At 42.4% G+C, this 25149-nt stretch overlaps 1 protein-coding gene across 1 annotated transcript in view; it reads left to right on the top strand.

The window, feature by feature from the left end:
* LOC139382646 (dynein cytoplasmic 2 heavy chain 1) overlaps positions 1-25149 on the top strand; it is a 263106-nt gene that overhangs the window by 77771 nt on the left and 160186 nt on the right. Inside the window, exons 46-55 of the mRNA XM_071126737.1 lie at positions 4532-4669; positions 6913-7026; positions 8194-8354; positions 17982-18105; positions 18919-19040; positions 19158-19244; positions 19722-19848; positions 20476-20617; positions 20769-20878; positions 24548-24568. Of these exons, the coding sequence (XP_070982838.1) occupies positions 4532-4669; positions 6913-7026; positions 8194-8354; positions 17982-18105; positions 18919-19040; positions 19158-19244; positions 19722-19848; positions 20476-20617; positions 20769-20878; positions 24548-24568 (1146 nt within the window). The remainder of the gene's footprint in view (positions 1-4531; positions 4670-6912; positions 7027-8193; positions 8355-17981; positions 18106-18918; positions 19041-19157; positions 19245-19721; positions 19849-20475; positions 20618-20768; positions 20879-24547; positions 24569-25149) is intronic.

Below are 25149 nucleotides of genomic sequence, written 5' to 3'. Positions count from 1 at the left end.
GATGAAACCAAAATTGAACTTTTTGGCAACAGTGCAAAACGTTATGTTTGGCGTAAAAGCAACACAGCTGAACACACCATCCCCACTGTCAAACATGGTGGTGGCAGCATTATGGTTTGGGCCTGCTTTTCTTCAGCAGGTACAGGGAAGATGGTTAAAATTTATGGGAAGATGGATGGAGCCAAATACAGGACCATTCTGGAAGAAAACCTGATGGAGTCTGCAAAAGACCTGAGACTGGGACGGAGATTTGTCTTCCAACAAGACAATGATCCAAAACATAAAGCAAAATCTACAATGGAATGGTTCAAAAATAAACATATCCAGGTGTTAGAATGGCCAAGTCAAAGTCCAGACCTGAATCCAATCGAGAATCTGTGGAAAGAACTGAAAACTGCTGTTCACAAATGCTCTTCATCCAACCTCACTGAGCTCGAGCTGTTTTGCAAGGAGGAATGGGAAAACATTTCAGTCTCTCGATGTGCAAAACTGATAGAGACATACCCCAAGCGACTTACAGCTGTAATCGCAGCAAAAGGTGGCGCTACAAAGTATTAACTTAAGGGGGCTGAATAATTTTGCACGCCCAATTTTTCAGCTTTTGATTTGTTAAAAAAGTTTGAAATATCCAATAAATGTCGTTCCACTTCATGATTGTGTCCCACTTGTTGTTGATTCTTCACAAAAAAATACAGTTTTATATCTTTATGTTTGAAGCCTGAAATGTGGCAAAAGGTCGCAAAGTTCAAGGGGGCCGAATACTTTCGCAAGGCACTGTACACACACTATATACACACACTATATACACACACTATATACACACACCATATACACACACTATATACAAACACTATATACACACACTATATACACACACTATATACACACACTATATACACACACTATATACACACACAACATTTACAAACACTATATACAAACACTATATACACACACTATATACACACACTATATACACACACTATATACACCCAACATTTACACACAACATTTACAAACACTATATACACACACAACATTTACAAACACTATATACACACACTATATACACACACTATATACACACAACATTTACAAACACTATATACACACACTATATACACACACCATATACACACACACTATATACACACACTATATACACACACTATATACACACAACATTTACAAACACTATATACACACACTATATACACACACAACATTTACAAACACTATATACACACACTATATACACACACTATATACACACACACCATATACACACACAACATTTACAAACACTATATACACACACTATATATACACACTATATACACACACTATATACACACACAACATTTACAAACACTATATACACACACTATATACACACACTATATATACACACCATATACACACACAATATTTACAAACACTATATACACACACTATAAACAAACACTATATACACACACCATATACACACACAACATTTACAAACACTATATACACACACACAACATTTACACACTCTATATACACACACTATATACACACACTATAAACAAACACTATATACACACACTATATACTCTATCATTCAACATTTTGGGGTCACTTTAGAAATGTCCTTGTTTTTTGAAAGAAAAGCAAGAAAATGTGTCCGTTAAAATAACATAAAATTTATCAGAAATACAGTGTAGACATTGTTAATGTTGTAAATTACTATTGTAGCTGGAAACAGCTACAATATGGAATATCTACATGGGTGTACAGAGGACCATTATCAGCAACCATCACTCCTGTGTTCCAATGGCACATTGTGTTAGCTGATCCAGGTTTATCATTTTAAAAGGCTAATTGATCATTATGTTAGCACAGCAGAAAACTGTTGTCCGGATTAAAGAAGCATTAAAACTGGCCTTCTTTAGGCTAGCTGAGTATCTGGAGCATCAGCATTTGTGGGTTTGATTATAGGCTCAAAATGTCCAGAAACAAATAACTAAAAAATCTAATTATTTCACCTTTATTTAACCAGGTAGGCAAGTTGAGAACAAGTTCTCATTTACAACTGCTACCTGGTCAAGATAAAGCAAAGCAGTTCGACACATACAACGACACAGAGTTACACATGGAGTAAAACAAACATACAGTCAATACAGTAGAAACAAGTCTAAATACAGTTTCTTCTGAAACTCGTCAGTCTATTCTTGTTCTGAGAAATGAAGGCTATTCCATGCGAGAAATTGCCAAGAAACTGAAGATCAATGCTACTCCCTTCACAGAACAGCACAAACTGTCTCTAACCAGAATGGAAAGAGGAGTGGGAGGCCCTGGGACACAACTGAGCAAGAGGACAAGTACATTAGAGTGTCTAGTTTGAGAAACAGACGCCTCACAAGTCCTCAACTAGCAGCTTCATTAAATAGTACCCGCAAAACACCAGTCTCAACGTCAACAGTGAAGAGGTTTTTGGCCTTCTAGGCAGAGTTGCAAAGAAAAAGCCATATCTCAGACTGGCCAATAAAAATAAAATATTAAGATGGGCAAAAGAACACAGACACTGGACAGAGGAAGATTGGAAAAAAGTGTTATGGACAGACAAATCTAAGTTTGAGGTGTTCGGTTCACAAAGAAGAACATTTGTGAGACGCAGAAAAAATTAAAAGATGCTGGAGGAGTGCCTGACACCATCTGTCAAGCATGGTGGAGGCAATGTGATGGTCTGGGGGTGATGGTCTGGGGGTGCTTTGGTGGTGGTAAAGTGGGAGATTTGTTCAGGGTAAAAGGGATCCTGAGAAGGAAGGCTATCACTCCATTTTGCAACGCTATGCCATACCCTGTGGACAGTGATTAATTGGAGCCAATTTCCTCCTACAACAGGACAAAGACCCAAAGCACAGCTCTAAACTATGCAATAACTATTTAGGGAAGAAGCAGTCAGCTGGTATTCTGTCTATAATGGAGCGGCCAGCACAGTCACCGGTTCTCAACCCTATTGAGCTGTTCTGGGAGCAGCTTGACCGTAAGAAGTGCCCATCAAGCCAATCCAACTTGTGGGAGGTACTTCAGGAAGCATGGGGTGAAATCTCTTCAGATTACATCAACAAATTGACAACTAGAACTCCAAAGGTCTGCAAGGCTGTAATTGCTGTAAATGGAGGATTCTTTAACGAAATCAATTAAAAATTAATTATTTTTAACTTATTTACAACGTCTTGACTATATTTCCTATTCATTTTACAACTCATTTCATGTATGTTTTCATGGAAAACAAGGACATTTCTAAGTGAACCCAAACTTTTGAATGGTGGTGTACACACACTAAACACACACCATATACACACACACTAAACACACACCATATACACACACACTATATACACACCATATACACACACACTATATACACACCATATACACACACACTATATACACACACACTATATACACACCATATACACACACACTATATACACACCATATACACACACACTATATACACACCATATACACACACACTATATACACACCATATACACACACACTATATACACACCATATACACACACACTATATACACACCATATACACACACACTATATACACACCATATACACACACACTAAACACACACCATATACACACACACTATATACACACCATATACACACACACTATATACACACCATATACACACACACTATATACACACCATATACACACACACTATATACACACCATATATACACACACTATATACACACCATATACACACACACTAAACACACACCATATACACACACACTATATACACACCATATACACACACACTATATACACACCATATACACACACACTATATACACACACACTATATACACACTATATACACACACACTATATACACACCATATACACACACACTATATACACACCATATACACACACACTATATACACACCATATACACACACACTATATACACACACACTATATACACACCATATACACACACACTAAACACACACCATATACACACACACTATATACACACCATATACACACACACTATATACACACACACTATATACACACCATATACACACACACTAAACACACACCATATACACACACACTAAACACACACCATATACACACACACTATATACACACCATATACACACACACTATATACACACACACTATATACACACCATATACACACACACTAAACACACACCATATACACACACACCATATACACACCATATACACACACACCATATACACACACTATATACACACCATATACACACACACTATATACACACCATATACACACCATATACACATACTTAGCGTTCACTTACAGTAATGCTCACACACAAACTCCCTTCAGCAAGCAGTGCATATGCAGATGTATGTGTTAACTATCTTGTTTAGGATGAAACACTCTGCTGAATGAACATATAGTCTATCATGAGACCTAATGGTGACATCTGATGTGGTTGGCTTTCCCCCCCAGGCGGGCGTGTCTAAGCTGAATGAAGCGAAGGCATTGGTGGATGAGCTGAAGAGGCGTGCCGCTGAGCAGAGCACTCTGCTGAGGACCAAACAGCAGGAGGCAGACTCAGCCCTGCAGGAGATCACCACCTCTATGCAGGTGTGTATGTGTGTGTGTGTGCGCACGCACATTGGAGTGTGCCTGTACATTTGTGTATAGTTGTTTCTCTGAGCATGAACTGTCTTTGTGCGTAGGTGTGTGTGGAGTGTGACAAGTCTCTTTGACAACTCTTTAAGCCTCCGGGGACAGGCCTGGTCTGTCCGATTCGCCAAGCCGTTACCGTGACAACTGCTGAGCAGATTCTAATAACAGCTTCTTTCTCTCTCTTTGTGTCTCTCTCTGTCTCACTCTTCTCTGTCTCGGACAGCTATTCATTTTTCCTCCCATAATTCACCCTGATTATTCATAAGCCCATCGTGCATGGCCCGCCAGCCTCAGATCCCAGAGATGTGTTTGTGTGTGTGTGTGTTTGTAGTGTGTGTGTGTGTGTGTGTGTGTGTTTGTAATGTTTGTGTGTTGTCTGGCTTGTGATGTGGCAGTGATATACTGGGACAGGGGTCCCCACAGGGACTTCCATCTCCTTCAGGCTAAGGTTTTGCACCAACTTTTCATCCAAACTTTCTCTGTGTCTTTGCCCTTCTCTCTACCTGCTACGCTCTACCGCATAGCTTGAGTGAGTGTGTCCTCATTCTTCATAGCTAATGTTTTCTGTTTCTTCCACTTTCCTCTTCTCCCTGATGGGTTGATGTATTGGGGAAAGCTCTGTTCATTAGTGAAGATATCTCACCATCTTTCTCTTCAGTCACAGAGGTGGAGGGAAAGAGAGAGAGAGAGAGGGAGGGCATTCAGTACCAGTCAAAAGTTTGGACACCTACTCATTCAAGGGTTTTTCTTTATTTTTACTATTTTCTACATTGTAGAATAATAGTGAAGACATCAAATCTATGAAATAACACATATGGAATCATGCTGTAACCAAAAAAGTGTTAAACAAATCAAAATATATTTTATATTTGAGATTCTTCAAAGTAGTCATCCTTTTCCTTTATGACATATTTGCACAGTCTTGCTGGTTAAGTGTGCCTTGAATTCTAAATAAATCACTGACAGTATCACCAGCAAAGCACCACCACCTCCATGCTTCACGGTGGGAACCACACATCCGTTCACCTACTCTGCGTCTCACAGAGACACGGCGTTTGGAACCAAAAATCTCAAAGCAATGTCCATTGCTCATGTTTCTTGGGCCAAGCAAGTCTCTTCTTCTTTTTGGTGTCCTTTAGTAGTGGTTTCTTTAAAGCAATTCAACCATGAAGATCTGATTCGCACAGTCTCCTCTGAACAGTTGATGTTGAGATGTGTCTGTTACTTGAACTGTGAAGCGTTTTATTTGGTTGAAATTCCTGAGGCTGGTAACTCTAATGAATTTATCCTCTGCAGCAAAGGTAACTCTGGGTCTTCCTTTCCTGTGGTGGTCCTCATGAGATCCAGTTTCATCATAGCGCTTGATGGTTTTTGCGACTGCACTTGAAGCAACCCTGCCTTGTCACAACACAACTGATTGGCTCAAACGCATTAAGAAGGAATTAAATTCCACAAATGAACTTTTAACAAGGCATGCGTGTTAATTGAAATGCATTCTTTGTGACTACCTCATGAAGCTGGTTGAGAGAATGCCAAGAGTGTGCAAAGCTGTCATCAAGGCAAAGGGTGGCTACTTTGAAGGATCTCAAATTTAAATATATTTTGATTTGTTTACATTTTTTTGGTTACTGCATGATTCCATATGTGTTATTTCATAGTTTTGATGTCATCACTATAGTTCTAAAATGTAGAAAATTGTAAAAATAAAGATAAACACTTGAATGAGTAGGTGTATCCAAACTTTTGACTGGTACTGTAATTGAGCTGTCAGTGAATGAGGGGTGTGAGTTTGGGGTGTGTAATTTGGAGGCAGATGCGTCCTTGTGGGCAGAAACAACTCTCCCATGTATCTGCAGACAGGAGGCAGGGAGGTGGAGGGGAGGAGGGATGGGGTCAATTAGGAGGTGGAGGGGAGGAGGGATGGGGGTAAATTAGGAGGTTGAGGGGAGGAGGGATGGGGTAAATTAGGAGGTTGAGGGGAGGAGGGATGGGGTAAATTAGGAGGTTGAGGGGAGGAGGGATGGGAAGAGACGGGGAGGATGAGGTGAGAGAATGAGGTGGTAGAAATGTGATATTTGTTTGATTCCGATGACTTTTCATTACCAATCAGTCTCCCTCCCTCCCTCTATCTCATCTTTCACCTGAGCCAGAATGGACTCCATCACTTCCTCACCTCCCCTCTTTGTTCTGGGTTTCAGAATGCCAGTGACCAGAAGACTGAGATGGAGAAAATCAAAGGGAAGATTGCTCAGGAGGTGTCTAAGTGTGAAGAGAGGAAGGGGAAAATAGACGACGAGCTGAGAGAAGTACAGGTGAATACAACCAGAATATCCTTACAATACATGTCCCCACATTCACATCTCTGTATTATCTGTTGTTTCTGTTGTTTATTTTGTCTTACCTCTGTGTTGTTGTACCTGTTGTTGTACCCCTGTTGTTTTACCTCTCTGTTGGTGTACCGCTGTGTTGTTGTACCTGTTGTTGTACCTGTTGTTGTACCGCTGTTGTTTTACCTCTCTGTTGTTGTACCCCTGTTGTTTTACCTCTCTGTTGGTGTACCGCTGTGTTGTTGTACCTGTTGTTGTACCTGTTGTTGTACCGCTGTTGTTTTACCTCTCTGTTGTTGTACCTCTGTTGTTTTACCTCTCTGTTGTTGTACCTCTGTTGTTGTACCTCTGTTGTTGTACCTCTGTTGTTGTACCGCTGTTGTTTTACCTCTCTGTTGTTGTACCTCTGTTGTTTTACCTCTCTGTTGTTGTACCTCTGTTGTTGTACCTCTGTTGTTTTACCTCTCTGTTGTTGTACCTCTGTTGTTTTACCTCTGTTGTTTTACCTCTGTTGTTGTACCCCTGTTGTTGTACCTGTTGTTGTTCCTCTGTTGTTGTACCTCTCTGTTGTTGTACCTCTCTGTTGTTGTACCTCTGTTGTTTTACCCCTGTTGTTTTACCCCTGTTGTTTTACCCCTGTTGTTGTACCCCTGTTGTTGTACCCCTGTTGTTGTACCCCTGTTGTTGTACCTCTGTTGTTGTACCTCTGTTGTTGTACCCTTGTTGTTGTACCCTTGTTGTTGTACCTCTGTTGTTTTACCCCTGTTGTTTTACCCCTGTTGTTTTACCTGTTGTTTTACCTCTGTTGTTTTACCCCTGTTGTTGTACCTCTGTTGTTGTACCCCTGTTGTTGTACCCCTGTTGTTGTACCCCTGTTGTTGTACCCCTGTTGTCGTACCCCTGTTGTCGTACCTCTGTTGTCGTACCTCTGTTGTCGTACCCCTGTTGTTTTACCTCTGTTGTTTTACCTGCCGTTTTAGAGGATACTGGATCGACCAACACAATCAAACACAGGTTTTGTCCATAGTCCAACAGCATAGCTGGCCTACATTTAACCTGGATAAGGCAGAGTGTGCTGTAGGGAACATCAAATCACAGACACATTCACACACCTGATCTTTGTTTAATCTGTGTGTGTGTGTTTGTCTGTAGCCCCTGGTGGATGAGGCTAAGCGAGCTGTGGGGAACATCAAGCCAGAGTCTCTATCAGAGATCCGGTCCCTGAGGATGCCTCCTGACGTTATCAGAGACATCCTGGAGGGGGTGCTGCGACTCATGGGCATCTTCGACACCTCCTGGGTCAGCATGAAGAGGTGAGAGATGCGGAGGGAGGAAAGGAGGTAGGGAGGAATGGGGAGGAAAGGAGAGGGAGAGAGAACTAGATATTTAGTGAAAGAGAGATTTAGGGAGATAGAACTAGAAGAGTGATACAGAGAGAGAGAGAAGCACGGGGGTGGCAGCATCATGTTGTGGAAGAAGAACACCATCCCAACCGTGAAGCAAGGGGGTGGCAGCATCATGTTGTGGGGGGTCTTTGCTGCAGGAGGGAGTGGTGCACTTCACAAAATAGATGGCATCATGAGGAAGAAACATTATGTGGATGAAACATTATGTGGATATATTGAAGCAACATCTCAAGACATCAGTCAGGAAGTTAAAGCTTGGTCGCAAATGGGTCTTCCAAATGGACAATGACCCTAAGCATACTTCCAAAGTTGTGGCAACATAGCTTAAGGACAACAAAGTCAAAGTATTGGAGTGGCCATCACAAAGCTCTGACCTCAATCCTATAGAAAATGTGTGGGCAGGACTGAAAAAGCATGTGCAAGCAAGGAAGCCTACAAACCTGAGTTAGTTACACCAATTATTTTCAATAATTTCTAAACAAACACAATATGCTTACAGTACCAGTCAAAAGTTTGGACACACCTACTCATTCAAGGGTTTTTCTTTATTTTCACTATTTTCTACATTGTACAATAATAGTGAAAACATCAAAACTATGAATTGAATGTTTTTTATTTTATTTTATATATACTTTATTTATCCAGGTAGGCCAGTTGAGAACATGTTCTCATTTACAACTGCGACCTGGCCAAGATAAAGCAAAGCTGTGCGACAAAAACAACAGAGCTACACATGGGATAAACAAACGTACAGTCAATAACACAATAGAAAAATCTATATACAGTGTGTGCAAATGTATTAAGATTAGGGAGGTAAGGCAATAAATAGGCCATAGTGGCAAAATAATGACAGTTTAGCAATTTAACACTGGAGTGATATATGTGCAGAAGATAAATGTGCAAGTAGAGATACTGGGGTGCAAAAGAGCAACAAAAAATAACAATATGGGGATGAGGTAGTTGGTTGGGCTATTTACAGATGTGCTGTGTACAGGTGCAATGATCGGTAAGCTGCTCTGACTGCTGATGCTTAAAGTTAGTGAGGGAGATATGAGTCTCCAGCTTCAGTGATTTTTGCACTTCATTCCAGTCATTGGCAGCAGAGAACTGGAAGGAAAGGTGGAGTTGGCTTTGGCGATGACCAGTGAAATATACCTGCTGGAGCGCATGCTACGGGTGGGTGACGCTATGGTGACCAGTGAGCTAAGGTGGTGCTTTACTTAGCAAAGACTTATAGATGACCTGGAGCCAGTGGGTTAGGCGACGAGTATGAAGCAAGGGCCAGCCAACGAGAGCATACAGGTCGCGGGTTGGTGGGTAGTATATGGGGCTTTGGTGTCAAAGCGGATGGCACTGTGATAGACTGCATCCAACTTGTTGAGTGTTGGAGGCTATTTTGTAAATGACATTGCCAAAGTCGAGGATTGGTAGGATAGTCAGTTTTACGAGGGTATGTTTGGCAGCATGAGTAAAGGATACTTTGTTGCAAAATAGGAAGCCAATTCTAGATTTGATTTTGGGTTGGAGATGTTTAGTGTGAGTCTGGAAGGAGAGTTTACAGTCTAATAATAACACATATGGAATGTAGCCACCCTTTGCCTTGATGACAGCTTTGCACGCTCTTGGCATTCTCTCAAACAACTTCACCTGGAATGCTTTCCCAACAATCTTGAAGGAGTTCCCACATACAGTGGGATAAAAAAGTATTTAGTCAGCCACCAATTGTGCAAGTTCTCCCACTTAAAAAGATGAGAGAGACCTGTAATTTTCATCATAGGTACACAACTATGACAGACAAAATGAGAAGAAAAAATCCAGAAAATCACATTGTAGGAGTTTTAATGAATTTATTTGCAAATTATGGTAGAAAATAAGTATTTCGTCACCTACAAACAAGCAAGATTTCTGGCTCTCACAGACCTGTAACTTCTTCTTTAAGAGGCTCCTCTGTCCTCCACTTGTTGCCTGTATTAAAGTCACCTGTTTGAACTTGTTATCAGTATAAAAGACACCTGTCCACAACATCAAACAGTCACACTCCAAACTCCACTATGGCCAAGACCAAAGATCTGTCAAAGGACACCAGAAACAAAATTGTAGACCTGCACCAGGCTGGGAAGACTGAATCTGTAATTGGTAAGCAGCTTGGTTTGAAGAAATCATCTGTGGGAGCAATTATTAGGAAATGGAAGACATACAAGACCACTGATAATCTCCCTCGATCTGGGGCTCCACACAAGATCACCCCGTGGGGTCAAAATGATCACAAGAACGGTGAGCAAAAATCCCAGAACCACACGGGGGGACCTAGTGAATGACCTGCAGAGAGCTGGGACCAAAGTAACAAAGCCTACCATCAGTAACACACTACGCCGCCAGGGACTCAAATCCTGCAGTGCCAGACGTGTCCCCCTGCTTAAGCCAGTACATGTCCAGGCCTGTCTGAAGTTTGCTAGAGAGCATTTGGATGATCCAGAAGAAGATTGGGAGAATGTGATATGGTCAGATGAAACCAAAATAGAACTTTTTGGTAAAAACTCAACTCGTCGTGTTTGGAGGACAAAGAATGCTGAGTTGCATCCAAAGAACACCATACCTACTGTGAAGCATGGGGGTGGAAACATCATGCTTTGGGGCTGTTTTTCTGCAAAGGGACCAGGACGACTGATCCGTGTAAAGAAAAGAATGAATGGGGCCATGTATCGTGAGATTTTGAGTGAAAACCTCCTTCCATCATCAAGGGCATTGAAGATGAAACGTGGCTGGGTCTTTCAGCATGACAATGATCCCAAACACACCGCCCGGGCAACGAAGGAGTGGCTTCGTAAGAAGCATTTCAAGGTCCTGGAGTGGCCTAGACAGTCTCCAGATCTCAACCCCATAGAAAATCTTTGGAGGGAGTTGAAAGTCCGTGTTGCCCAGCAACAGCCCCAAAACATCACTGCTCTAGAGGATATCTGCATGGAGGAATGGGCCAAAATACCAGCAACAGTGTGTGAAAACCTTGTGAAGACTTACAGAAAACGTTTGACCTCTGTCATTGCCAACAAAGGGTATATAACAAAGTATTGAGAAACTTTTGTTATTGACCAAATACTTATTTTCCACCATAATTTGCTTATAAATTCGTTAAAAATCCTACAATGTGATTTTCTGGATTTTTTTTCTCATTTTGTCTGTCATAGTTGAAGTGTACCTATGATGAAAATTACAGGCCTCTCATCTTTTTAAGTGGGAGAACTTGCACAATTGGTGGCTGACTAAATACTTTTTTGCCCCACTGTATACAGTGCCTTGCGAAAGTATTCGGCCCCCTTGAACTTTGCGACCTTTTGCCACATTTCAGGCTTCAAACATAAAGATATAACACTGTATTTTTTTGTGAAGAATCAACAACAAGTGGGACACAATCATGAAGTGGAACAACATTTATTGGATATTTCAAACTTTTTTAACAAGTCAAAAACTGAAAAATTGGGCGTGCAAAATTATTCAGCCCCTTTACTTTCAGTGCAGCAAACTCTCTCCAGAAGTTCAGTGAGGATCTCTGAATGATCCAATGTTGACCTAAATGACTAATGATGATAAATACAATCCACCTGTGTGTAATCAAGTCTCCGTATAAATGCACCTGCACTGTGATAGTCTCAGAGGTCCGTTAAAAGCGCAGAGAGCATCATGAAGAACAAGGAACACACCAGGCAGGTCCGAGATACTGTTGTGAAGAAGTTTAAAGCCGGATTTGGATACAAAAAGATTTCCCAAGCTTTAAACATCCCAAGGAGCACTGTGCAAGCAATAATATTGAAATGGAAGGAGTATCAGACCACTGCAAATCTACCAAGACCTGGCCGTCCCTCTAAACTTTCAGCTCATACAAGGAGAAGACTGATCAGAGATGCAGCCAAGAGGCCCATGATCACTCTGGATGAACTGCAGAGATCTACAGCTGAGGTGGGAGACTCTGTCCATAGGACAACAATCAGTCGTATATTGCACAAATCTGGCCTTTATGGAAGAGTGGCAAGAAGAAAGCCATTTCTTAAAGATATCCATAAAAAGTGTCGTTTAAAGTTTGCCACAAGCCACCTGGGAGACACACCAAACATGTGGAAGAAGGTGCTCTGGTCAGATGAAACCAAAATTGAACTTTTTGGCAACAATGCAAAACGTTATGTTTGGCGTAAAAGCAACACAGCTGAACACACCATCCCCACTGTCAAACATGGTGGTGGCAGCATCATGGTTTGGGCCTGCTTTTCTTCAGCAGGGACAGGGAAGATGGTTAAAATTGATGGGAAGATGGATGGAGCCAAATACAGGACTATTCTGGAAGAAAACCTGATGGAGTCTGCAAAAGACCTGAGACTGGGACGGAGATTTGTCATCCAACAAGACAATGATCCAAAACATAAAGCAAAATCTACAATGGAATGGTTCAAAAATAAACATATCCAGGTGTTAGAATGGCCAAGTCAAAGTCCAGACCTGAATCCAAATCGAGAATCTGTGGAAAGAACTGAAAACTGCTGTTCACAAATGCTCTCCATTCAACCTCACTGAGCTCGAGCTGTTTTGCAAGGAGGAATGGGAAAAAATGTCAGTCTCTCGATGTGCAAAACTGATAGACATACCCCAAGCGACTTACAGCTGTAAGCAGCAAAAGGTGGCGCTACAAAGTATTAACTTAAGGGGGCTGAATAATTTTGCACGCCCAATTTTTCAGTTTTTGATTTGTTAAAAAAGTTTGAAATATCCAATAAATGTCGTTCCACTTCATGATTGTGTTTGTGTTTTCATGGAAAACAAGGACATTTCTAAGTGAACCCAAACGTTTAGCTTTTAAAGTTTGGGTTCACTTAGAAATGTCCTTGTTTTCCATGAAAACATGCATGAAATTAGTTGCAAAATGAATAGGAAATATAGTCAAGACGTTGACAAAGTTATAAATAATAATTGTGTCCTTCAAACTTTTCTTTCTTCAAAGAATCTGCATCAATTACAGCCTCGCTGACTTTTGGCATTCTAGTTGTCAATTTGTTGAGGTAATCTGAAGAGATTTCATCCCATGCTTCCTGAAGTACCTCCCACAAGTTGGATTGGCTTGATGGGCACTTCTTACGGTCAAGTTGCTCCCACAACAGCTCAATAGGGTTGAGATCCGGTGACTGTGCTGGCCGCTCCATTATAGACAGAATACCAGCTGACTGCTTCTTCCGTAAATAGTTATTGCATAGTTTAGAGCTGTGCTTTGGGTCTTTGTCCTGTTGTAGGAGGAAATTGGCTCCAATTAATCACTGTCCACAGGGTATGGCATAGCGTTGCAAAATGGAGTGATAGCCTTCCTTCTCAAGATCCCTTTTACCCTGTACAAATCTCCCACTTTACCACCACCAAAGCACCCCCAGACCATCACATTGCCTCCACCATGCTTGACAGATGGCGTCAAGCACTCCTCCAGCATCTTTTCATTTTTTCTACATCTCACGAATGTTCTTCTTTGTGATCTGAACACCTCAAACTTAGATTCGTCTGTCTACAGGAAACCAAGTCTAGATTTAACCTACTCTGCGTCTCACAAAGACACGCTGGTCAGAATCAAAAATCTGAAAGGACAAATTTCCACCGGTCTCTTGTCCATTGCTCTTGCTTCTTGGGCCAAGCAAGTCTCTTCCTCTTATTGGTGTCCTTTAGTAGTGATTTCTTCGCAGCAATTCAACCATGAAGGCCTGATTCAGGGGCGGCAGGGTAGCCTAGTGGTTAGAGTGTTGGACTAGTAACCGGAAGGTTGCAAGTTCAAACCCCCGAGCTGACAAGGTACAAATCTGTCGTTCTGCCCCTGAACAGGCAGTTAACCCACTGTTCAGACTGGTCTTAACTGACTTGCCTAGTTAAATACACATTCTCCTCTGAACAGTTGATGTTGAGATGTGTCTGTTACTTGAACTCTGTGATGCATTTATTTGGCTGAAATTTCTGAGGCTGGTAACTTTAATGAACTTATCCTCTGCAGCAGAGGTAACTCTGGGTCTTCCTTTCCTGTGGCGGTCCTCATGAGAGCGCTTGATTTTGTGACTGCACTTGAAGAAACCTTCAAAGTTCTTGAAATCTTCCGGATTGACTGACCTTCATGTCTTAAAGTAATGATGGACTGTCGTTTGTCTTTTCTTATTTGAGCTGTTCTTGCCATGATATGGACTTCGTCTTTTACCAAATAGGGCTATCTTCTGATTGGCTCAAACGCTTTAAGAAGTAAAGAAATTCCACAAATGAACTTCTAACAAGGCACACCTGTTAATTGAAATGCATTCCAGGTGACTACCTCATGAAGCTGGTTGAGAGAATGCCAAGAGTGTGCAAAGCTGTCATCAAGGCAAAGGGTGGCTACTTTGAAGAATCTCAAATATAAAATGTATTTTGATTTGTTAAACACATTTTTGGTTACTGCATGATTCCATGTGTTATTTCATAGTTTTGATGTCTACACTATTATTCTACAATGTCGAAAATCGTAAAAAATAAAGAAAAACCCTTGATTGAGTAGGTGTGTCCAAACTTTTGACTGGTTACTATATTTCTGTGCGCATAAATGAGCACGGGACAGGACGGGATTGATTGTTGTCTGGAAGGGACAGGAACGTTCCGGGGTTATAGATCTGTTGCGGGAACAGGACAGTACAGGTGTATTGGCAAGACGGGACAGGAATTATTTTTCACTTCTCTGTCAACCTTTTAGTAGGACCAGACAGCAGTCAGTGTGTGTCCATAGTGTATTCTGTCTGTGTGTGTGTCCATCCGTAGTGTATTCTGTCTGTGTGTGTGTCCATAGTGTATTCTGTCTGTGTGTGTCCATAGTGTATTCTGTCAGTGTGTGTCCATAGTGTATTCTGTCTGTGTGTGTGTCCATAGTGTATTCTGTCAGTGTGTGTCCATAGTGTATTCTGTCTGTGTGTGTGTCCATCCGTAGTGTATTCTGTCTATGTGTGTCCATAGTGTATTCTGTCTGTGTGTGTGTCCATAGTGTATTCTGTCTGTGTGTGTGTCCATAGTGTATTCTGTCTGTGTGTGTGTCCATAGTGTATTCTGTCTGTGTGTGTGTCCATAGTGTATTCTGTCTGTGTGTGTGTCCATAGTGTATTCTGTCTGTGTGTGTGTCCATCCGTAGTGTATTCTGTCTGTGTGTGTGTGTCCATCCGTAGTGTATTCTGTCTGTGTGTGTGTCCAACCATAGCGTATTCTGTCTGTGTGTGTGTGTGTGCGTGTGTGTGTGTGTGTGTGTGTGTGTCCATCCATAGTGTATTGTCAGTGTGTGTGTGTGTGTGTCCATCCATAGTGTATTATGTCAGTGTGTGTGTGTCCATCCATAGTGTATTCTGTCAGTGTGTGTGTGTGTGTCCATCCATAGTGTATTCTGTCAGTGTTTGTGTGTGTGTCCAACCATAGTGTATTCTGTCAGTGTGTGTGTGTCCATCTGTAGTGTATTCTGTCAGTGTGTGTGTGTCCATCTGTAGTGTATTCTGTCAGTGTGTGTGTCCATCTGTAGTGTATTCTGTCAGTGTGTGTCCATCCATAGTGTATTATGTCAGTGTGTGTGTGTCCAACCATAGTGTATTCTGTCAGTGTGTGTGTGTGTCCATCCATAGTGTATTCTGTCAGTGTGTGTGTCCAACCATAGTGTATTCTGTCAGTGTGTGTGTGTCCATCTGTAGTGTATTCTGTCAGTGTGTGTGTCCATCCATAGTGTATTCTGTCAGTGTGTGTCCATCTGTAGTGTATTCTGTCAGTGTGTGTCCATCCATAGTGTATTATGTCAGTGTGTGTGTGTCCAACCATAGTGTATTCTGTCAGTGTGTGTGTGTCCATCCATAGTGTATTCTGTCAGTGTGTGTGTGTCCATCTGTAGTGTATTCTGTCAGTGTGTGTGTGTCCATCTGTAGTGTATTCTGTCAGTGTGTGTGTGTCCATCTGTAGTGTATTCTGTCAGTGTGTGTGTGTGTCCATAGTGTATTCTGTCAGTGTGTGTGTGTCCATCTGTAGTGTATTCTGTCAGTGTGTGTGTCCATCTGTAGTGTATTCTGTCAGTGTGTGTGTGTCCATCTGTAGTGTATTATGTCAGTGTGTGTGTGTGTGTCCAACCATAGTGTATTCTGTCAGTGTGTGTGTCCATCTGTAGTGTATTCTGTCAGTGTGTGTGTGTGTCCATCTGTAGTGTATTCTGTCAGTGTGTGTGTCCATCTGTAGTGTATTCTGTCAGTGTGTGTGTGTCCATCTGTAGTGTATTCTGTCAGTGTGTGTGTGTCCATCCATAGTGTATTCTGTCAGTGTGTGTGTGTGTCCAACCATAGTGTATTCTGTCAGTGTGTGTGTGTCCATCCATAGTGTATTCTGTCAGTGTGTGTGTGTCCAACCATAGTGTATTCTGTCAGTGTGTGTGTGTCCAACCATAGTGTATTCTGTCAGTGTGTGTGTGTGTGTGTCCATCCATAGTGTATTCTGTCAGTGTGTGTGTGTGTGTGTCCATCCATAGTGTATTATGTCAGTGTGTGTGTGTGTCCATCTGTAGTGTATTCTGTCAGTGTGTGTGTGTCCATCCATAGTGTATTCTGTCAGTGTGTGTGTGTCCAACCATAGTGTATTCTGTCAGTGTGTGTGTGTCCATCCATAGTGTATTCTGTCAGTGTGTGTGTCCATCTGTAGTGTATTCTGTCAGTGTGTGTGTCCATCTGTAGTGTATTCTGTCAGTGTGTGTGTGTGTCCATCTGTAGTGTATTCTGTCAGTGTGTGTGTGTGTCCATCTGTAGTGTATTCTGTCAGTGTGTGTGTGTCCATAGTGTATTCTGTCAGTGTGTGTGTGTCCATCTGTAGTGTATTCTGTCATTGTGTGTGTGTCCATCTGTAGTGTATTCTGTCAGTGTGTGTGTCCATCCGTAGTCTATTCTGTTAAATGGCTTGTTGTAGTCATTAGTAACACTCATTAGTCTGCAAGCCATTCTAGAGGAAGTGTCTGAGAGAACCTAATCTGCCGTTGATGATTGTGTTAATTGAGTGAGTGCAGCCGCTCTGAGCAGTGTTAGTGTGTGTGTGATACAGAGTGTGTTAGGATGTATATGACTAATAAACCGGGTGATTTGTCACTGTTAGCTCTTAATTAGAGTTAGAAGTTTTACTTCAATAACTTCAGGCTTGAATTAACATTAGCTGCCCCATTATCAGATTTGTGAGTTTCTGTCTCCATCTTCTCTCTGTCTCCATCTTCTCTCTGTCTCTCTTCTCTCTGTCTCTATCTATCTCTCTGTCTCTGTCGCTCTATCTCTCTCTCTGTCTGTCTCTCTCTCTCTCTCTCTCTCTCTCTCTCTCTCTCTCTCTCTCTCTCTCTCTCTCTCTCTCTGTGTCTCTGTCTCTGTCTCTCTCTCTCTCTCTCTCTCTCTCTCTCTCTCTGTCTCTCTCTCTCTGCCTCTCTCTCTCTGCCTCTCTCTCTCTCTGCCTCTCTCTGTCTCTCTGTGTCTCTCTGTGTCTCTGTCTCTCTCTCTCTAGTTTCCTGGCTAAGAGGGGGGTGAGAGAGGACATAGCCACATTTGAGGCGAGGAACATCAGTCACGAGATCCGTCAGAGTGTGGAGGAGCTACTGACCAGAAACAAGGCCTCCTTCGACCCCAAGGTGAACTAGTTAGCCAAGCCAGTTAGTCTAGCTAGTTAGCCAAGCCAGTTAGTCTAGCTAGTTAGCCAAGCCAGTTAGTCTAGCTAGTTAGCCACACCAGTTAGTCTAGCTAGTTAGCCAAGCCAGTTAGTCTAGCTAGTTAGCCAAGCCAGTTAGTCTAGCTAGTTTGCCAAGCCAGTTAGTCTAGCTAGTTAGCCAAGCCAGTTAGTCTAGCTAGTTAGCCACGCCAGTTAGTCTAGCTAGTTAGCCAAGCCAGTTAGTCTAGCTAGTAACCAAGCCAGTTAGTCTAGCTAGTTTGCCAAGTCAGTTAGTCTAGCTAGTTTGCCAAGTCAGTTAGTCTAGCTAGTTTGCCAAGTCAGTTAGTCTAGCTAGTTAGCCAAGCCAGTTAGTCTAGCTAGTTTGCCAAGTCAGTTAGTCTAGCTAGTTTGTCAAGCCAGTTAGTCTAGCTAGTTTGCCAAGTCAGTTAGTCTAGCACTACAACTCAAGGTGGAAGTTGTACCTGATCACAGATCTAGGATCAGATTATCCTACTCTTAACCATTAGGGTGGGGACTTGTTTTGACCCTGTTTCAGTGGTTAGGGCCAACTTCTACCTTCTCCCTTAGGGGAGAACAACTAACACTGATGTATATGATGTGATGGACAACTACTGCAACTACTATTAACCTAGTGCTACAGCTACAGGCAGCTACCTATGTACCTTTATAGAAGCGGTTAGCTAATAGCGGTCGAGTTGAAGAGATCATTTGAGCCTCCTAAAATAAGCCTCCTTTCTCTTACTCCAGGTTGTGTTGTTGTTCTTGTTGTTGTCAGAATGCTAAGCGTGCAAGTGCTGCGGCTGCTCCACTGGCAGCCTGGCTGAAGGCCAACGTACAGTACTCACACGTCCTGGAGAGGATACAGCCCCTGGAGAGAGAACAGGCTGGGCTACTGGAGTGAGTATATACACGTACGCATTCACACACGCCTAATCCTCAAGCATCATTTCATGTGTGTGTGTGTGTGTGTGTGTGTGTGTGTGTGTGTGTGTGTGTGTGTGTGTGTGTGTGTAGGAACTTGAGAAAGACAGAGAGTCGGAAGACTAAACTGGAGGAGCAGCTCAACTCTGTGGGGCAGAAAGTCAACGAGCTGAAAGAAAAGTAAGTATATTTTTTGCATCCCTCGCCCCTTGACAGCCTCAATCTCTTCTACTGTCTCACTGATTAACTCTGCTCTGTTGTATAGACAAGTTGCAGGAATACTCGTCTGGCCTTTATTCCTCTCTCTCTCTCTCTACCTCTCTACCTCTCTCTCTCTCTCTCTCTCTCTACCCCTCCCTCTCTCTCTCTCTCTCTACCTCTCTCTCTACCCCTCTCTCTCCCTCTCTCTACCTCTCTCTCTCTACCTCTACCTCTACCTCTCTCTCGCTACCTCTCTCTCTCTCTACCTCTCTCTCTCTCCCTCTCTCTACCCCTCCCTCGCTCTCTCTCTACCTCTCTCTCTCTCTCTCTCTACCCCTCTCTCTCTCTCTCTACCCTCTCTCTACCCTCTCTCTCTACCCTCTTTCTCTCTACCCTCTTTCTCTCTACCCTCTCTATCCCTCCCCTCTATCCCTCCATCCATCTCTCTCTCATTAGGTTCCAGTCTCGTACTACAGAGGCAGCTAAGCTGGAGGCTGAGGTCAGTAAGGCCCAGAAGACCATCCAGACAGCAGAGCAACTCATACACCAACTGGACGGAGAACACACACGATGGAATGCCCAGGTGTTTGTGAAGAGCGGGGATGTATCCTGCTGTCTCGGTCCCTCCTGGCTGTTTTTACTCCTCTCTCTCCAGCATCTGTCCGCTCCTTAATTAAAGCACTCAATCTCCCACTGTCTCCGTCAGAGAGAGAGACACATATATACACACACACACACTGTCCCGCTTGGAGCCCTCACCAGTGACTGCTTTACCTGCTACTCACGTACATGCACACACTCACCTCTCTACAGTCCCACAGTCGGTGTATGAACCCAGGTTGCAGCGCTCTGTTTGCCCACCGGATGTTCTGGGGCTCGTTTAGTCTCAACGCTGAACAGATGCTCTGGCACTGAGTTCTGGGCTGGGTCTGTTCTGGGCTGGGTCTGTTCTGGGCTGGGTCGGTTCTGGGCTGGGTCTGTTCTGGGCTGGGTCTGTTCTGGGCTGGGTCTGTTCTGGGCTGGGTCTGTTCTGGGCTGGGTCTGTTCTGGGCTGGGTCTGTTCCGGGCTGGGTCTGTTCTCACTCTGTGTCTGTTCTCACTCTGTTTCTATGACAGTTCTTTCTGAGCTGCTCTTTAGGTAAAACCAACTAAGTCAGCTCACCTTAAATGGCCTGCAGCTGAGTTTAGTGTGTGTGTCTGTGTGTGTCAGGTGGATGAGATCACTGAGGAGTTGGATACGTTGCCTAAGAGAGCGATGCTGGCAGCAGCTTTCATCACATACCTGTCTGCTGCTCCAGAGGACAGGAGACGAACCAGCCTGGAGACATGGAGGAAGGCTTCTGGACTACAGAGTAAGACAGTCACACACACAGTCACACACACAGTCACTCACACAGACACACACACAGTCACACACACACACACACACACACACACACACAACCTTTGTGTCTCTCCTCTCTCTCTCTAACTGTGTGTGCCTGTGTGTGTGACTGTGTTCAGAGTTTGACCTGCGGCATTTCCTGTGCTCTGAGAGTGAGCAGCTGATCTGGAAAAGTGAAGGCCTGCCCTCAGATGACCTGTCTATGGAGAACGCCCTGGTTATACTGCAGGTTACATACTCTCTCTCTCTCTATTCAAAGGGCATGGGAAACATATGTTTCATTGCAAAAGCAATGGAAATAGATAATAAACAAAAGTTAAATTAACAATAAAAAATGAACAGTAAACATTACACTCACAGAAGTTCCAAAATAATAAAGACATTTCAAATGTCATATTATGTCAATATACAGTGTTGTAAAGATTTGCAAATAGTTAACGTACAAAAGGGAAAATAAATGTCAATCAATGTAATTTGTCTGAATAATTTACCATACAGTTGAAGTGGGAAGTTTACATACACTTAGGTTGGAGTCATTACAACTCGTTTTTCAACCACTCCACAAATTTCTTGTTAACAAACTATAGTTTTGGCAAGTCGGTTAGGACATCTACTGTGTGTATGACACAAGTAATTTTTCCAACAATTGTTTACAGACAGATTATTTCACTTATAATTCACTGTATCACAATTCCATTGGGTCAGAAGTTTACATACAGTAAGTTGACTGTGCCTTTAAACAGCTTGAAAAATTCCAGAAAATGATGTCATGGCTTTAGAAGCTTCTGATAGGCTAATTGACATAATTTGAGTCGATTGGAGGTGTACCTGTGGATGTACTTCAAGGCCTACCTTCAAACTCAGTGCCTCTTTGCTTGACATCATGGGAAAATCAAAAGAAATCAGCCAAGAACTCAGAAAAAAATTGTAGACTTCCACAAGTCTGGTTCATCCTTGGGACCCATTTCCATGCCTGAAGGTACCACATTCAGCTGTACAAACAATAGCATGCAAGTTTAAACACCATCGGACCACGCAGCCGTCATACCACTCAGGAAGGAGACGCGTTCTATCTCCTAGAGATGAACGTACTTTGCTGTGAAAAGTGCAAATCAATCCCAGAACAACAGCAAAGGACATTGTGAAGATGCTGCAGGAAACAGGTACAAAAGTATCTACGTTTATCCACAGTAAAACGAGTCCTATATCGACATAACCTGAAAAGCCGCTCAGCAAGGAAGAAGCCACTGCTCCAAAACCGCCATAAAAAAGCCAGACTACGGTTTGCAACTGCACATGGGGACAAAGATCGTACTTTTTGGAGAAATGTCCTCTGGTCTGATGAAACAAAAATAGAACTGTTTGGCCATAATGACCATTGTTATGTTTGCAGGAAAAAGGGGGATGCTTGCAAGCCGAAGAACACCATCCCAACCGTGAAGCACGGGGGTGGCAGCATCATGTTGTGGAGGTGCTTTGCTGCAGGAGGGCCTGGTGAACTACACAAAATCGATGGCATCATGAGGCTTGAAAATTATGTGGATATATTGAATCAACATCTCAAGACATCAGTTAAAGTTTGGTAGCAAATGGGTCTTCCAAATGGACGATGACCCCAAGCATACTTCCAAAGTTGTGGCAAAATGGCTTAAGGACAACAAAGTCAAAGTATTGGAGTTGCCATCACAAAGCCCTGACCTCAATTCTATAGAAAACTTGTGGGCAGAACTGAAAAAGTGTGTACGAGCAAGGAGGCCTACAAACCTGACTCGGTTACACCAGCTCTGTCAGGAGGAAATGGACCAAAATTCACCCAACTTATTGTGGGAAGCTTGCGGAAGGCTACCTGAAACGTTTGACACATGTTAAACAATTTAAAGGCAATGCAACTAAATACTAATCAAATGTATGTAAACTTCTGACCTACTGGGAATGTGATGAAAGAAATTAAAGCTGAAATAAATAATTCTCTCTACTATTATTCTGACATTTCACATTTTTAAAATAAAGTGGTGATCCTAACTGACCTAAGACAGGGAATTCTTACTAGGAATAAATGTCAGGAATTGTGAAAAACTGAGTTTAACCTGTTGCGTCGACCAAACCCGGATCCGGGATTCTATTTATAGACCTAAGCTCATTACCATAACGCAACGTTAACTATTCATGAAAATCGCAAATGAAATGAAATAAATATGCCATCTCTCAAGCTTAGCCTTTTGTAAACAACACTGTCATCTCAGATTTTCAAAATATGCTTCTCAACCATAGGAAAACAATCATTTGTGTAAAAGTGGCTAGCTAGCGTAGCATTTAGCGTTAGCATTAGCGTTAGCATCCAGCACGCAAGATTTCAACAAAAACATAAAAGCCTTCAAATAAAATAATTTACCTTTGAAGAACTTCGGATGTTTTCAATGAGGAGACTCTCAGTTAGATAGCAGATGCTCAGTTTTTCCAAAAAAGATTCTTTGTGTATTAGAAATAGCTCCGTTTTGTACATCACATTTGGCTACCAAAAAAAAAAAACGAAAATTCAGTCCTCAAAACGCAAACTTTTTTCCAAATTAACTCCATAATATCGACTGAAAACATGGCAAACGTTGTTTAGAATCAATCCTCAAGGTGTTTTTCACATATCTCTTCAATGATATATCGTTCGTGGATGCATGGTTTCTCCCCTCAATCAAATGGAAAAGTACTAGCAGCTGGCGTTTGCGCACCGATTTCCACGCAGGACACCAGGCGGACACTTGGAAAATGTAGTCTCTTATGGTCAATCTTCCAATGATATGCCTACAAATACGTCACAATGCTGCAAACACCTTGGGGAAACGACAGAAAGTGTAGGCTCATTCCTTGCACAATCACAGCCATATAAGGAGACAATGGAAAACAGAGCTTCAGAGATTCTGCTCATTTCCTGCTTGACGTATCATCTTGGTTTCGCCTGTATAATGAGTTCTGGGGCACTTACAGACAATATCTTTGCAGATTCTGAAACTTCAGAGTGTTTTCTTTCCAAAACGGTCAATAATATGCATAGTCGAGCATCTTTTCGTGACAAAATATTGCGCTTAAAACGGGAACGTTTTTTATCCAAAAATGAAATAGCGCCCCTAGAGATCCAAGAGGTTAAATGTATTTGGCTAAGGTGTATGTAAAACTTCTGACTTCAACTGTAAATATGGCTTGTTTTTACAATGGTGTTTGTTCTTCACTGGTTGCCCTTTTCTTGTGGCAACAGTGCACACATCTTGTAGCTGTGATGGCACACTGTGGTGTTTCACCCAGTAGATATGGGAGTTTATAAAAATGTGATTTGTGTTCGAATTCCTTGTGGGTCTGTGTAATCTGAGGGAAATGTGTATCTCTAATATGGTTAGGAAGTGGAGCTCAGTTTCCACCCCTCTCTCTCTCTCTCTCTCTCTCTCTCTCTCTCTCGTTCTCTCTTTCTCTCACTCGCTTTCTCTCTCACACTCTTTCTCTCTTACTCTTTCTTTCTCTCTCTCTCTCTCTCTCTCTCTCTCTCTCTCTCTCTCTCTCTCTCATTTGTTCTCTCTTTCTCTCACACTCTTTCTCTCACACTCTTTCTCTCTCGCTCTTCTTCGCTCACTCTCTTTCTCTCTCATTCACCATCTCTCTTCTCTGTTCCTGACACATTTGTGAGTCGGTTCAGATGAAAAATCCCCGGAAAGGTTTGTATTGGTGTTACGCTCTGTGTTCCTCAACTATGTTTCTATATTGTTGTGTTTCCATGTTGAAGCTGAATTCCCTCCCTGACTGGGAGAGTCATTTGTTTTACATCCGGGTCACATCTGTTGTGTTCCTCTCTTTCATTTCATTGTCATTCATCCCTCTCTCCTGTTGGTCTTTCCTCTGGCATCGCTGCTTTAAGATCAGTGCGATCAAATCCCGGGTAAGAACTCCATCCATCAATATCTCCACCCTACTGCAGGCTGCTTGCAGAACACGCACACAGACATGCACCAGCACCCTCCCGCATAGCAACTACACAAACCCTGTACCTGCATTAGTCCTGTATTTTAAAACAAACTACTGCAAGGGGTGTGGCAACAGAAACGTTTACAATTTGTTTATAGGAGTTTGGGATGTTTGTCCATATTTTCCCGTTCCATTGAGTCGTCTTCAAATAATTGATTTGTCGTCCCAGACTTTATAATGATTCTCTCTCTAATCAACTTAACCCGTTTGTTTGCATGATGCCTTTTGAGGCACTAAATAGCTAAACAGAAATAAACGTTTCTGTGAAAAGTAGCTTTTCCTCTTGATGTGGATATTTTGTTGATAATCCTGTTTTTGTCTAATAGGGCTTTGGTTGCTGTGTGTCTGTGTCTGTGTCCGTGTGCTTGTGCCTGTATGTGTGTGTGTGTGTTTGTGCCTGTGTGTGTGTCTGTGTCCGTGTGTTTGTGCCTGTGTGTGTACGGCTTCACCAGGCTTTGTCATTCTTCTGAATGTGAGTGGCCTTTTGCTTTGTGG

The sequence above is a fragment of the Oncorhynchus clarkii genome, chromosome 24 (genome assembly GCF_045791955.1).
Source record: "Oncorhynchus clarkii lewisi isolate Uvic-CL-2024 chromosome 24, UVic_Ocla_1.0, whole genome shotgun sequence".
Lineage (NCBI taxonomy): Eukaryota > Metazoa > Chordata > Actinopteri > Salmoniformes > Salmonidae > Oncorhynchus > Oncorhynchus clarkii.
The sequence above is the reverse complement of the archived record's forward strand: the minus strand, read 5'-3'. Positions and strand labels throughout refer to the sequence as shown.